Here is a 13001-nt window from a genome sequence, read left to right on the forward strand (position 1 = left end):
GATAGAAGTGCAAAGCATCTACAAATCATATGTACCATGTGTGTTCCAGTGCATAATTATATTAAATTATATTTATAGAGATACATATTGTATAATGAATATGCTATAATCTTAAGCATGGTTTTAAGACTCAATGACTTGGACTGACTCATTTGGTCTTGAGCAAAGTCACGACTCAGCCAAGTGAAGGTGACTTGGCGAAGTCAGGTGGAATCACCCCCTATTTCCAATTGTGACTATCATGGTCAAGCTGCACTGGATCAGATCGAGTCCGAGTCAACTTAGACAAGTCACGTGGGACTCGGGGGATCAGTTTCAAAATGTTGATCATAAGATTCTTAAGATACAAAATATTTGATGGTTGTCATTTTTTGGTGGTAGAATGTTGGCTCCCACTTATTGAGGAGATAGTGCAATGTGATTGTAAGAATCCTACAACCAAGGCCAATGCTACACAACATGACTCTTTTTCTTTGTTATTGGGAGCTGACTTTATGATTGAAGAGGGGATGAAATACTAGGAATGGTTGACCATGAGGTTTCACTCCCATACTAATGGCCAAGCCTGGTTTCTAGTGCTTCCTTCCTTTCTTCCATGTCTTAAAATGGCAATTATATTTTGGCATTATCTTAAAATCTACCATTATTATGTTAACCTTTGCAATAACTCTCCCTCCCTCCCTCCCTCCCTCCCTCTATCAATCTATCTATTTGCACCATTTTGCCTGCTAACTATTGTTGCTTCACTTACAGTCATGAACATGAGCAGTGGATCATGTACAATGATACCACTGTGAAGGTAATGAGATTCTCTATGGCCTGTCCATTATTCTCATATCAGGGTCCTCAGATCCCATTTGAACTCAGGCAGGCGATTGGTGGCTGGGACAACGTTTTTATCATGTGTAAGGAAGGGAATATGCAACCCCAGGTTCTTCTTTTCAAGGCTGTAAATTAGCTATGTATAGTGAGACTCCCAAATTCTCTCAAAAGCTTGAAGCTTGTTCACGTTGACAGCGTCACACTTTGGGTAGCCTTTTCTGTAAGGCTGGTTCTGTACACAAACACAAATTAAAGGGTTTGGTTTGAGATTGAGAAATTGGATTATTGAAGTGCAACTCTGTTTTGGTGTATTTAGGCTCCTGTATTTTCATCTAATAAGGTGGTGCAGCCAGGGTTAACCCATTTTTACATGGCATGTATGCATAAAGGATGCTTATCATGGGTGGAACCAGTGTTTACAGTATGTTGATGATGAAAACTGTATCTTTCAAATTGAATTCTTGAATGCAGGATGTGCAAAATAAACCACATGATTTGAGCAATCTTCATTTGTATAAGAGCTGTTGTCCATGTTGGCAAAGAAAATAAAGAAAGCGAGAGATTTGTAGGGATACTGTTTTGCCTGGCCTTATTACTATCCTTTTATTTTAATCTTCTTGTTGTTCGCTGGAATGAGATTTTGATGGTTCTGCATCCTTGTAACATTCTTTTCTGGATTTTGATAGAGAGGATGGCTTTTCAAGATTCTCTTCTTTGTAAGCAATTTCCTTCTTTTTTGGCGTGTGTTAGAATATAGAACCATATCTTTTAAGTCTTAGAGACCACGGGTCCTGTCTTCATTTAATCATGATTTCTCCCATCAGATCTAGACCACTGCCAATGAGCCTTGTCATGGATGGAACCAGTGTAGAACTGGACCACCAGCACAAAATTTTTACAGTTGAGAAATTGAATGCGTTTCCTTGTTCGTCATCTGCTTTATCTGTGACTTTGCAGTCAGCTGATGGTTAGGATTTTGTTATCGGAATGATTTTTACTTCATGGCAAGTCGATTTGAGGTCCAAGATCAGTAGTAGTGGTTCCCTTGATGGATCTATTTTAGATGCAATTGTTTTCTAAAGGGGACTATCTACGTAAAAGCAGAGACCTTCCTATTCGAAATGCATGCCGTAAGTGCGAAGGATCCAAGATCAGCAAGGAAACCCAATGAGGATTTGGTCACCTCAACAAGGTATAAAAGAAATAAGCGATGAAGAGCTTGACGCCCAGGCCAAACACAGATTTATCTTTTTTATATTCATCTTTATACTTCTCTTAGCATAGTCTACTTTTAGCATAGATCACTAATGTCCAACATCTACCACTATGGTACTGTAGGATTAGATTAAATGTCCACAACCTTAAGTTATTAGATCCGGATCAACTAAGTTCTTACTCAGGCGATCGCATTTCTTTGGTCACATCTTACTGACCATTTGCCTCAATCATCTATTCTTATAAACAGGTTAGGTATTTATCTCTTGTTTGTTTTTTATTCTTTAAGTTTATTTTGATACTGCGGCAATTGTAATGAGTCACATGTTCAATTATTAATAAAAAACAGCATTATTAGCCTTCTTTTATTTATTTGTTCATCCTTATTCCTTTGAGAAATTGATTACAATTACTGGTGAAAGTAAAGTCTTGAAATCGTATGGCAAGAAAGATCCATCAGGAATGACCAACTCTTACCCTTTTCAGAAATCACTTGATTGTTGATCACAACCGATGGCTAACTCAACAGTTGGATTTCCAAATCTAGTTCTACGCATTCGTCTCAGCGTGGGGGTACCAACATTCAATCAAACATTGAGTCGAGTATGATTCTGGCATACCCACACATCATAATGACATATGAAATCTAAATACAGGCCCTCGATCACATGTATAGCCTTGTGTTTGATTGAATTGTACAAACAGCTACAGCGAATCTTGGGCAGGGTCAACTCTGTCCTAGCCCAAAAATTGGTTGGGCTTGAGCCAGCCGGCCAAAAAATACATAAAATCTCTATTTCCTACTTGACTGTTCCTAATCTAGCCATTTATCAAGTGGGCCTCATGCACACAGAAGTAAGTCCACTTAGATGAATGAAACGAACGATCCACATTCAAGATGGATGGAATTCCTAAGAAATGAAATGGCGAAATAGAACACATTCATGCATAAAGTCGGGCGGGGCGGGGCTAAAACGATTTGAGACCAGGGCTAACCCGAAAATTGCTCATACGTTGCATGAGAGGCTCAAGCCCGGCCCAAGGACCAGGCAAGTAAGTCCAAGCCTAGTCCAAAGTCAGATCGGGCGTATCTGGTCCGGCCCCGGCCCATTGCCACCCTTGACTGTGGCAGACACACTGTTGAAAACTTCTCAAGGTCTCTGAAGGCTCAACGGATCAAGCTAATATTTGAGTTTTACCTTCATCTAGGTTTGTGTGACCTTACTAAGAGGTTAGATGGCAAATAAATCTCACCTAGGACTTTAGGAAGGTTTCAATGGTAGTTGTTCAACTCCTATGATGAATGACCCAATATTAATATAGGCCCACATATGAATGATCCACATCAAAGGCTGGCCCATAATGATAAAAAGCCCACATCTAAGGCGGGCTGGTATGATAGATCAACCCACTTCAAAGGTGGGACCTATATGATGGATGGTCCACATCAAAGGTGGGCTTCACATGATGGTTAATGGACATTAAAGCTGGGTCCACATGATAGATGACCCATATTGAGATGGCCTCATATGATGGACGGTCCAATTCAAAGGTCAGCTCCTCATACTGAATGACACATATCCTAGGCGAGCCTTGTATGATGGGCAACCAACATTGAAAGTGGAGTCCCCATGATGGATGGTCCACATCAAACAAAGGTGGGCTCCACATAACTGGCAATTAATAATGATGGGCCCACATGATGGACTGTCCACATCAAGAGTCAGCCCTAATGATGAGTGACCCATATCTAAGGCGTCCCTACATGATGGACGGCCTACATTAGAGGTGGGGTCCACATTAAAGGTGGGCTCCATAAATGTAACTTATGATCCAAAGGCTCCCGAAATGTCGTGTTGTGCAGTGAGCAATCTATTTCGAAGAGAGAAAATCACTTGTTTTACTGGGAAGCAGATTGTTTAGCGAGTAACTTACTACCATGGTCCACCAAGATTTATGTATTTTATCCTCTCCGTCCATCCAATTTACCGGATAATTTGATAGATTGAGACAAAAAATGAGGCATATCCAATGTTCAAATGGACCACACAGTACAATAATAAGTCGAAATCGGATTGCGTACCGAGTTACCCAACACGCTCTTATCCTACTGAGTAAAATCTGTTGGGCCCACTATGAATTCATGTAGTTTATCCACCCCGTTCAACCATTTTTTCAGATCATTTTAGGGGTTGAGCCCAAAATTGAAGTATATCAAAATCTCAAGTGGACCATACCAAAGGAAACAGTAGAAGTATTGATTTCCACCATTGAAACCTTTCTAAGGCCCTCGGTGATGTTTATTTATCATCCAAACTGGTCATGAGATCACAAGGACATGGATAAATGGAAAGCACAAATATCATCTTGATCTAAAACTTCTATGGCTCCAAGAACTTTTCAAAGGCAGACGTCAATTCACACTGTTTTAGGTAGTGTGGTCCATTTGAGATTTGGATATGATTAATTTTTGGTTTAAAGATCTGAAATTATATGATAAAACGGATGAACGGAGTTGATACAGTGCATGAATGACGGTGGGTCCCATAGAGTTTACTCAGTACGCACTGAGTTACTCAGTACGCAATCCACTTCCGTCAAAGTCGATGACATTGACGAATAAGGAGGGACGGCACAAGAATTTTCGGTGCCTTCAACGCACACGATCCACATCCCCATTCATCGATCTAAAGATTCTAAACAGGCACGTATGCCATACGGGCAGGATTCATACACGCGTGTAGAATAAGCGAACCTAGCCCATCGGCCTCCCGCCTAGTCAGGTTTGCTAAGCCCGAACACTTAAAGCCTCCCATGCATCAACACGCAAGCACGATCGGATCTTTCCATCAGAAGGGCCACCGTTGTTAGGATAAACCGAACATCTAGCCGTCGAATTATTTTGTACGCTGTAGCCTTCACGAAAGATAGACTGCTCGCATTGGACAAACACATCCGATAATAGCACGTGTTATTGCGTGTACGTTATAAATTTCATACGCGTGTGGGTTTTGCAAACGTCCAGTCGACTCTATAAATTTCTCTGTTCGTCTTCCCTTCTCACGTTCACGCATTTCGTTAATCTCCGCTCTCAAAAATCCCACACTCTCTTCTAACAAACAGCTCGATCTTCCTCTTCAAGATTCAAAGATCAAGAAAATCAAGAAATCAAGATTCGAGAGAGATAACTCTTCAAAACTCAATCTCATTCTCCCCATCTTCGCGTTTGATAGGCGAGCTCGATCGGTACGTATCAATCTCACCATCTTCCCTGCATTGCCTTCAACCCATTTGTGTTTTTTCCTCAAAAATAATCTCTTCCTGTTAGAGAGAGCCTCTGCTGTTATGCATGTGCAACCCCAACTAGCTCTAGCGCATGGCACGTAGGAAGAACAAAGCGAAGCCACCTGCCGCACCCCCGAAAAAACCACCACCAGCCCCACCTGGCCTCACCTCTTCCGTCCAAGATGAGCCTTCCAATCAATCCAAACCCACCACCACAACCCCAATTCCCGAATCTATCAAGAACGAGTGTAAGCAGGCCCTCAACGCACAGGAAGAGCGGCGTAAGGAGATGAGGCTCCTGCGGCAGAAACTGGATGAACCAAAGCCCCAGCAAGATGATGATCAAATCTTCTTTGAATCTTCTTCTGGTCCTCAACAAAGACTGGCCAACAAGCGGAAGAATGCAGAACTTAAGAAGTGTATTAACTGGCTCCAAAGGATTATTCCAATTAAAAATTATTGGAACACGTTGAGTGTCGAGAAGAGACGGAGTTTTCTTCAAGTGAGTTTTCACGATCTCAGGGCCCACTACGTCTTAGAAGATGATGAGTTAGCAGTGGATATGATTTCGGAATCTCTCTCGTATGCCAAGAATAACAAGACCTTGAAGTTCTGGTTGTGCTGTTATTGCAGTTCTGGATTCAACGACTGCGAATCCCACAAGCATCATGTGTGGATGCATATTGGCAACCTGGTAACGAAATTATGGAAAGTCATGCCTGAAGTGCCGGACGGTGGCTCGGTAGATATGATTCTCAATGGTTGTTGGAAACCAGTCGATCTCAATGCAGCTATGAAAAATCTCGAAAATCAGGCGATACACCAATCTCTCACAACAGCTGACAACATCAACCAAAGATGGCCATTGATTAATGATCCCAAACGTACCAAACACCTTGAAAGCATTCAGTTCATGTTTCAGTTGCTTCTGAAGCATAAGTGTCTTGCTGATAGTCATGTTAAGAGGGTGATACAAAGAGCTATGAACGAGCTCCAGAATCCTGCGCCAGGTTTGGAATTGCTAGATCATGAGGTGGACAAAACACTTGCTTGTGTTTGCTTCTTGGGTGCAGACAAGCTTCCGAATATATTCCTCTACTTGCAGGCTCTCTGCAAATCGTGTCAGTTAGGCAAAGACTCTGAGAAGACTACCTCAGCAGAGGATACCCATGGTGTAGACGCTCTGGTGAGTGATATTCTAGAGCGGATTGCGCTCAGTGACGATTCAACTCATCTCATTTTGAATGAGTTTTTGTTGGCAGCTGAGACTGATTCTAATAAAGCTGGAAATGCTGCTCTCAGTGAAGATGGAGAGCCAAACTGGGATGACATTTTATACGGTGTATTTTGCCCTTCTCCGACTGATGTAGAACTTTTATCATGGACTTATCTGAGGGAAGACAGACTCCGTCGGGGAAAGGAGATTCTTCAAAAGCTAAAGGAGGAGTTTGATCTCTTCCAGAGCTTCTGCGAAGAGAAATTTAAGCATCAGTGCTATATGGAAGCTTTCAGTGATCTTGAAGATCTCTGTCTTGAAGAAATTAGGAAAATGGAACAGTACGCTGTGGAATACGTACCTCAAAGTTGGGAGGCTGTCTTGAGGAAGCGGCAGGAAGAGCTTGCGGAAAGAAAAGATGATCCAGTTCTCATCGAGATTGGGCGGGATGCTATTTCAACTGTTCTTAAAGAATATCAGGCTTCGAATGTTACGTCCAACAACAAGGAGGATTTGAGAATTCAGGACAACCTGCATCAAGTTGACGATAGACTAGTAATAGTAATCGGAAAACAAAAGCAGTCTTCAGATCTGGAGGTTGGTTTTTTTTTTTTCTTTTCTATTTCAATCTTTAATGAAAAAATGCCATTTTAGTGAGGTCTGAGTAGCAGTTTGCTGTCCTACAGATGAGTAGACTTGATGCAAGGATATTGCAGAAGTCTGCTGCCACACAGCAGTTGGAACGTGAGCTTGAGGCCATCTCTACCTATGATTACCGAGAAATTCTGTTATTACTCGTGAAGAAGTACTTGCGGGTTTGTATTGATTTGTTTTAATGGTTTTCCGCTATATATGCCATCTGTTAAAGGCTTCCAGATCGTGATCGAGTTTAAATGTTGTTGGTGCTTACCTAATTGGCAGGCACATTTGGAGGATCTAATATTTAAAGATGCCAAAGAGAAATCTGATGCTGTTAGTGAAGCACTTTTTGCCGAAAGCAATGTCAACAAAGGAGGTGATGAGTCAAAACAAATACAGGCAAAGTCAAAGAAAAAGAAGAAGAAGGATTATAGGAGAGCTAAGAATTCAAAGGTTTTCAGCTGTGTTAGTTTTGGTTCTGTTTCTTTTATTTAGGACCGCTGTTAATTGATACCTGCTAAATTTATTTTTTATTTTTTATTTTTTCAGGGCGTTGATCATGGCAAAGAGATTCTCAGCCATCAGGAAAGTAAAGAGCAAGTGTAAGTTTCTCGCTATAGAATGATGAATGATCTTTTAGTTGTCTTCGTATATATATACGCAATTAAACACAATTACACATCACCTTGATGTGTCTAGGACAACTGAACCGTGCGTCTGGTCACTGTCCAATTTACGAGATCTCCCAAACAATCAGCCGTATCGGAAAATCAAGTGTGCCCCACACCATCTGTAACCGCGTGAAATCATGCCAAAGACATCTAAAATCTGTTAGCTGGGCCCACTTGAGTTTTGGGATGACCGGTAATTTTGTATGACCCCTAGTCCAGGTGAGGTATACATTAGACCCACACTGAAAATCAGTTGGCATTTGTGTTTTACCTTCAACTGAGGTCTATGTAACCTTATCAGTAGGTCGGATGACAAATAAATATTACAGTAGGCCCGGGGAGGTTTCAACGTAGGCATCGTTATCACCACTGCTTCCTATGGTGTGGTCCACTTGCCTTGGATCTACCTCATTTATGGGTGCATATCTTAAAATGATATGGCAAAATGGATGGACGGTGTCATGATGACCCTTAAGGTTCTGCTTGCTCCAAGCTTGGTAGAGGCAGGTTAGTGAACAATCCACGTCCACCCAAAACTCCCACGATAAATAGTTGGGGTGTGACACCCGCCGATAAAACCCTTCAAGGTTGGACGAAATGCATATTGTCTGCTCAAAAGCCTTTTGCAGGAACTAGCCGGGACGGGAAGCTATGTGGGGCTCATTGTGTGGTATGTGAGAAATCCATCCTATCTATCCTTTTTACTGGATTATGTTAGGACACAGGACCAATAAGCAGATCCAAAACTCAAGTAAGTGACCATTGAAATGCCTACCATTGAAATTGGGAATCTCGAGATAAGAAATGAAAAATTTTCAGAAAAAATACAGAAAAATACAAAACCAAAGTAAAAGCTAGATATGTTGATCAGCTCCATAAAATTTACTGGTGGAGGCAATATGCCTATCGGAACTTATTTCAAAAAATACAATAAAAACGGACGACGACGCCCATCTGCGAGATCGGACGGATCTGTTCAAAACTTTCAAGAAACATTTGCAAATAAAATCTCTAAGGAATATAGCTCCTTAGAAATTAGTTTCAGAAAACAACAAAATTTTCAAAAAATATGTAGCATTTGGCATGCAAAATATTGAGAAATCTTTTATATTTTCCAGTAGCATCCAATGCAAATAATAAAATAAGATTTGACCTTTTCTGGTTTCCCCGAAAAATTATCAAATCCGTATGCGCTATAAATACGATTGGCCTGATTCTCAATAGCAAGACAGTCATACAGAAAATAGAATGCAAATGATGATTCGATCCATCTCTGGTCGGAGGTAATCAATTTAAGGTGGAGAAAATCTATTGTAACCAAAATATCAAAATCAAAAGACTGCATGGAAAATGGTCATCCACACATACCTAGTTCGAGATACTTAGAAAGTCTGATCGAGTCCACATCAGCGTAGTGAGTTCCCCGTAAGGCTACAGAATGTACAGGGCAGTTAACCACTTTGACGATCAAACAAAACAAATACTCTTAGGGTGATTACGTAGCAAAGGAACAACAAGATCCAAACAGTATGAGAATTCTCATTAATCAACAAAACGCGCTAGAGCCATACTTTTTAGACTTATCCTCCGATGTTATTGTTAATCCGACGTGAAAAGGTTGTGATTCGTGACCCTTAATGTCATAAAAAGCACAGGGACAATCACAACGTTTTCCTGAAACCCTCATGATATGTGTGAGTCATCTCTTTTCCAAACAGTAAGCTGACTATGATACTATGGCAAGCAATAGATCTAAACCACAATATTTTCTGACTATAAGAGTGAGGTGTCCACTCGCTTTGGCATCCAGCTGTACCCAACTTCTGCCAAAGAGGGGCATCTGTAAACACCCCACACAAGCTAGCAACTTGATAAGGTATAGATGATCCTTAGGAACTAAACCTAAAAGCCCACATTCTACCCCAAACCTTAGCCAAACCTAGGTTACCCAAAAAACTCAGAAGCCCAAAAAGCTCAGAAGCCCAAAAGCTCAAAAAGCCCAAAATCTCAGGAGCCCACAAGCCGGAGTCAACAGGAGCAGGGCGGTAATCCGATTACCGCCCTATCTTAAAAAATGTGCCCTCTGAGCACAAAGCTGCTCTCTCTCTCTCTCTCTCTCTCTCTCTCTCTCTCCCCAAAGTCAACTCTCCTATAAAATTACCCTCCGAATTCACCTTATTTACCATCCTACTAAAGCTTAAGGACCAATAGGAGAGTGTCATGTGGCATTACCCTCTTCTTAACCAATCTCAAGTTGCCACATCATCATTTACCCCCCAAAACCCTTAGTATTACCAAAATGTCATCATAAAAGGCTATAAATAGCATTCACTTCTTTTCATTTCTCATCAACAATCAAAGAAAAATAACTACCAACCAATAAAGAGAAGGAGAGTGAGAGAAAGAGAGAAAAATTGAGTGAGAGTAAGAGAGAGTGCTTGAGTTCTCAAACTCCCATCTTTTCCAGCCCCCTCTAGCTTCATTCACCCATCTCTTAGCCTCTCTTAGTCCTACTTAGGTCAACCATTCCAACCATGGTGCACCCAAATACTCAAGTCATTTCAAGTGGAAGTCAAAGATCATGCAATCATCATTAGCATTCATATTTTATCACATCGCATCATTACTTCCCTTATCAACCCCCCTGCTTCTCTAGATTGCTATCGAATGTATGCTCTGTGACTTGCTAGAACTTCAGATCCTGTCACATCAGAAATTCATGGTAGCCTAGTCCTCTCACATTATATTCTAGCATCATCTCACCCATTCCCAACCTCCTTGCTCCTCTAGACATTCTCTGGATGTATGCTCTGCGGCTTACCAGAATTTCAAACCTTGCCATATCAGAAATTCGAGTCTGCCTAGTCTCATTTTAATACTTGACATCTCATCATCCTATCCCTTAAGACTATTTTACCACACGAAGTAGAGACCGTACATCCGTACGGGCAGAGAGGGTGCCCAAAACATTCCCTCTTTGTAATTGAGGTCCCTTACTCAGAATCTTAAGTTGCATATCAGGAGTCAACTTAAAGCAAGAGAATCTTCAGATTCTCTAGCTTTACGTATTCTGCAGGTTCTAGCCGACTGGGAGATTTCGAGATAAGTGACTAGTACCGACTTTAAGTCTACTGCATCATCAATCCAAATCAGCCCAATCACCCCCACACCAAACATAAATCTACGTGGGCGTCGATTTCCCAGCATTCACAGTGTCCCACTTGGATGAGGGGTCAAACCAAGTTTCAGATGCATCCAATTTTTAGGTGGGCCCCACCAAGTTCTTTTTATATGTTTTAGGAATGTCTTCACATGATTTTAGATGGTATGGCCCACCTGAGTTCTGTATACAGCTGATTTTTGGGATATCCCATAATTTAAAGGGGACCCATCAAATGCATGGTGTTGATGTTCGACACGCATCACGATGGGGCCCACACAACTAGATTGCATAGAACTATTCCCTTGTCCTTGTTGGAGCTCGGAGCTCGGTGCTCGATGCTCGATGCACCTCGAGCCATGAGCTGAGAGGAGGGATTGGCTACTCCCCTGCAACCGGCCAATGGCTGATGGTTGGTGCTCTGTGGACCTACCATGAAGTATTTATTTCATCCATGTCGTCCATCTATTTTGCTAGATCATTTTATGGTATTAAACAAAAAAATGAGGTATATCCCAATCTCAAGTGGACAACATTATAGGAAATAGTGTTGAATGAACATTGTGCGGATCGGGTCAGATCGAATCAGATCGGTTTCCGGATTGGATCGGTCCGAATTGACATTGATCCGAACTCGATCCGATGAACGGTCGGATCTGACTGAGCCAACTTGATCCAGCCTGATCCTGGCCTTCGGTTCGGATCGGGTTGGTTCGGATAGGGTCGGATCCACTGGATAGGTCCAAATTCTGCCCAGCTCTAGGTCTACCTTGCTGGTTTTTTTTGTATATCCATGCCATCCATCCATTTTTCTTATATGGACGCGATCCCAAAAATTAAGTAGATCCAGATCTCAGGTGGATCACACTGCTGGAAAAGTGGCCATTGAACGCTCACCATTAAAATCTTCCTAAGGCCCATGGCAATGCCCAACCTAATGTTTATTTTCCAACCCATTGATAAAGGAAAATATAAAGATCAACTTGATCCAAATTTTTTAATGGTCATTTACCACTATTTACAATCCAAAATTAGGATTTTAGAAATCAGTCAGATCGAAAGCTTAGGTTGTCGTTGAAACCTTCCTGGATCTAGGGCTGACCGTGATGCATGTTCATATGCCATCCAAAACGTTCATAGGTTGTTACCAATATCATCCTGATACAAAACTTCCGTCACCCCCAGGCGTTCAATCCCCACTGTTTGGTGTGATATGGGATCTGCCTGATTTTTAGATTCCTATCCCGTGATGGCCTTTCAAAACATACGGAGCGTATTTGCCACGGACATCTCTGTAGGCCCTACACAACCCCCGGCACAGGAATATCTCTGTGCCCAGGGTCACAGGCTATTCGCTTCCCTTTCACCTATGGCCTTTGGGATTTGACCCAGTCTCTGTTCTGTGCATTGCTGCAGTGCCTTGGTTGGTGCAAGTGATCTTTATCAGAGAGAGTCCGAGTTTGTAGCTACTGAAAGTGTTGATGACCTGAAACAACTAGAAGAGGAGCTTGAAGTAGCTGAAAGAAAGCTTGCGGAAAAGCTTGAGTATCAAAGTCGAATCGAAAATGAGGGTAAACAGAAACGCCTCGCAGACAAATCTCTGGGTTCTTCAGTGGGCTTGTATACAGGATCTGTTGAGAGGATTGCAGTCCCTGGTAAATCTTCTACCAATGCTACCAATCCATGAGGACAAGCTTATGTTTGGTGTCTGTGCATTAAGATTTTTGCTTTTGTCTGAGATGTCTTTCATATCCTGTCTTTTCAGGCCCATCGAACGAGGGAGTTTCGGAGGATGGTCTTTCACCGAGTGGAAGGCAAGCTCATAGTCAGAGCCCTACCAGTGATGGACATTCTCTAACCTTATCTGAGAAGGAAAACCATGAAGTCAGCCCTTCTCAAATTGACGATGAAAGATTCCAAGCTGACCTTACGAAAGTTGTACAAGAGAGGCTTGGTAAATATCATACCACTTTATACATCCTTATGTACTCTT

The 13001-nt window shown here is 41.8% G+C and overlaps 1 protein-coding gene and 1 long non-coding RNA gene across 2 annotated transcripts in view; both read left to right on the forward strand.

The window, feature by feature from the left end:
- Window positions 1-13001, forward strand: part of LOC131223992 (uncharacterized) — a 46355-nt gene that overhangs the window by 2333 nt on the left and 31021 nt on the right. Inside the window, exons 4-9 of the mRNA XM_058219583.1 lie at window positions 5425-7135; window positions 7225-7353; window positions 7460-7642; window positions 7727-7779; window positions 12395-12663; window positions 12774-12962. Of these exons, the coding sequence (XP_058075566.1) occupies window positions 5425-7135; window positions 7225-7353; window positions 7460-7642; window positions 7727-7779; window positions 12395-12663; window positions 12774-12962 (2534 nt within the window). The remainder of the gene's footprint in view (window positions 1-5424; window positions 7136-7224; window positions 7354-7459; window positions 7643-7726; window positions 7780-12394; window positions 12664-12773; window positions 12963-13001) is intronic.
- Window positions 732-1394, forward strand: LOC131222713 (uncharacterized). The gene is made up of 2 exons (XR_009160166.1): window positions 732-799; window positions 872-1394. It is a non-coding gene; the product is annotated as an uncharacterized LOC131222713 (long non-coding RNA).

The sequence above is a fragment of the Magnolia sinica genome, chromosome 13 (assembly GCF_029962835.1).
Source record: "Magnolia sinica isolate HGM2019 chromosome 13, MsV1, whole genome shotgun sequence".
Taxonomy (NCBI): Eukaryota; Viridiplantae; Streptophyta; class Magnoliopsida; order Magnoliales; family Magnoliaceae; genus Magnolia; species Magnolia sinica.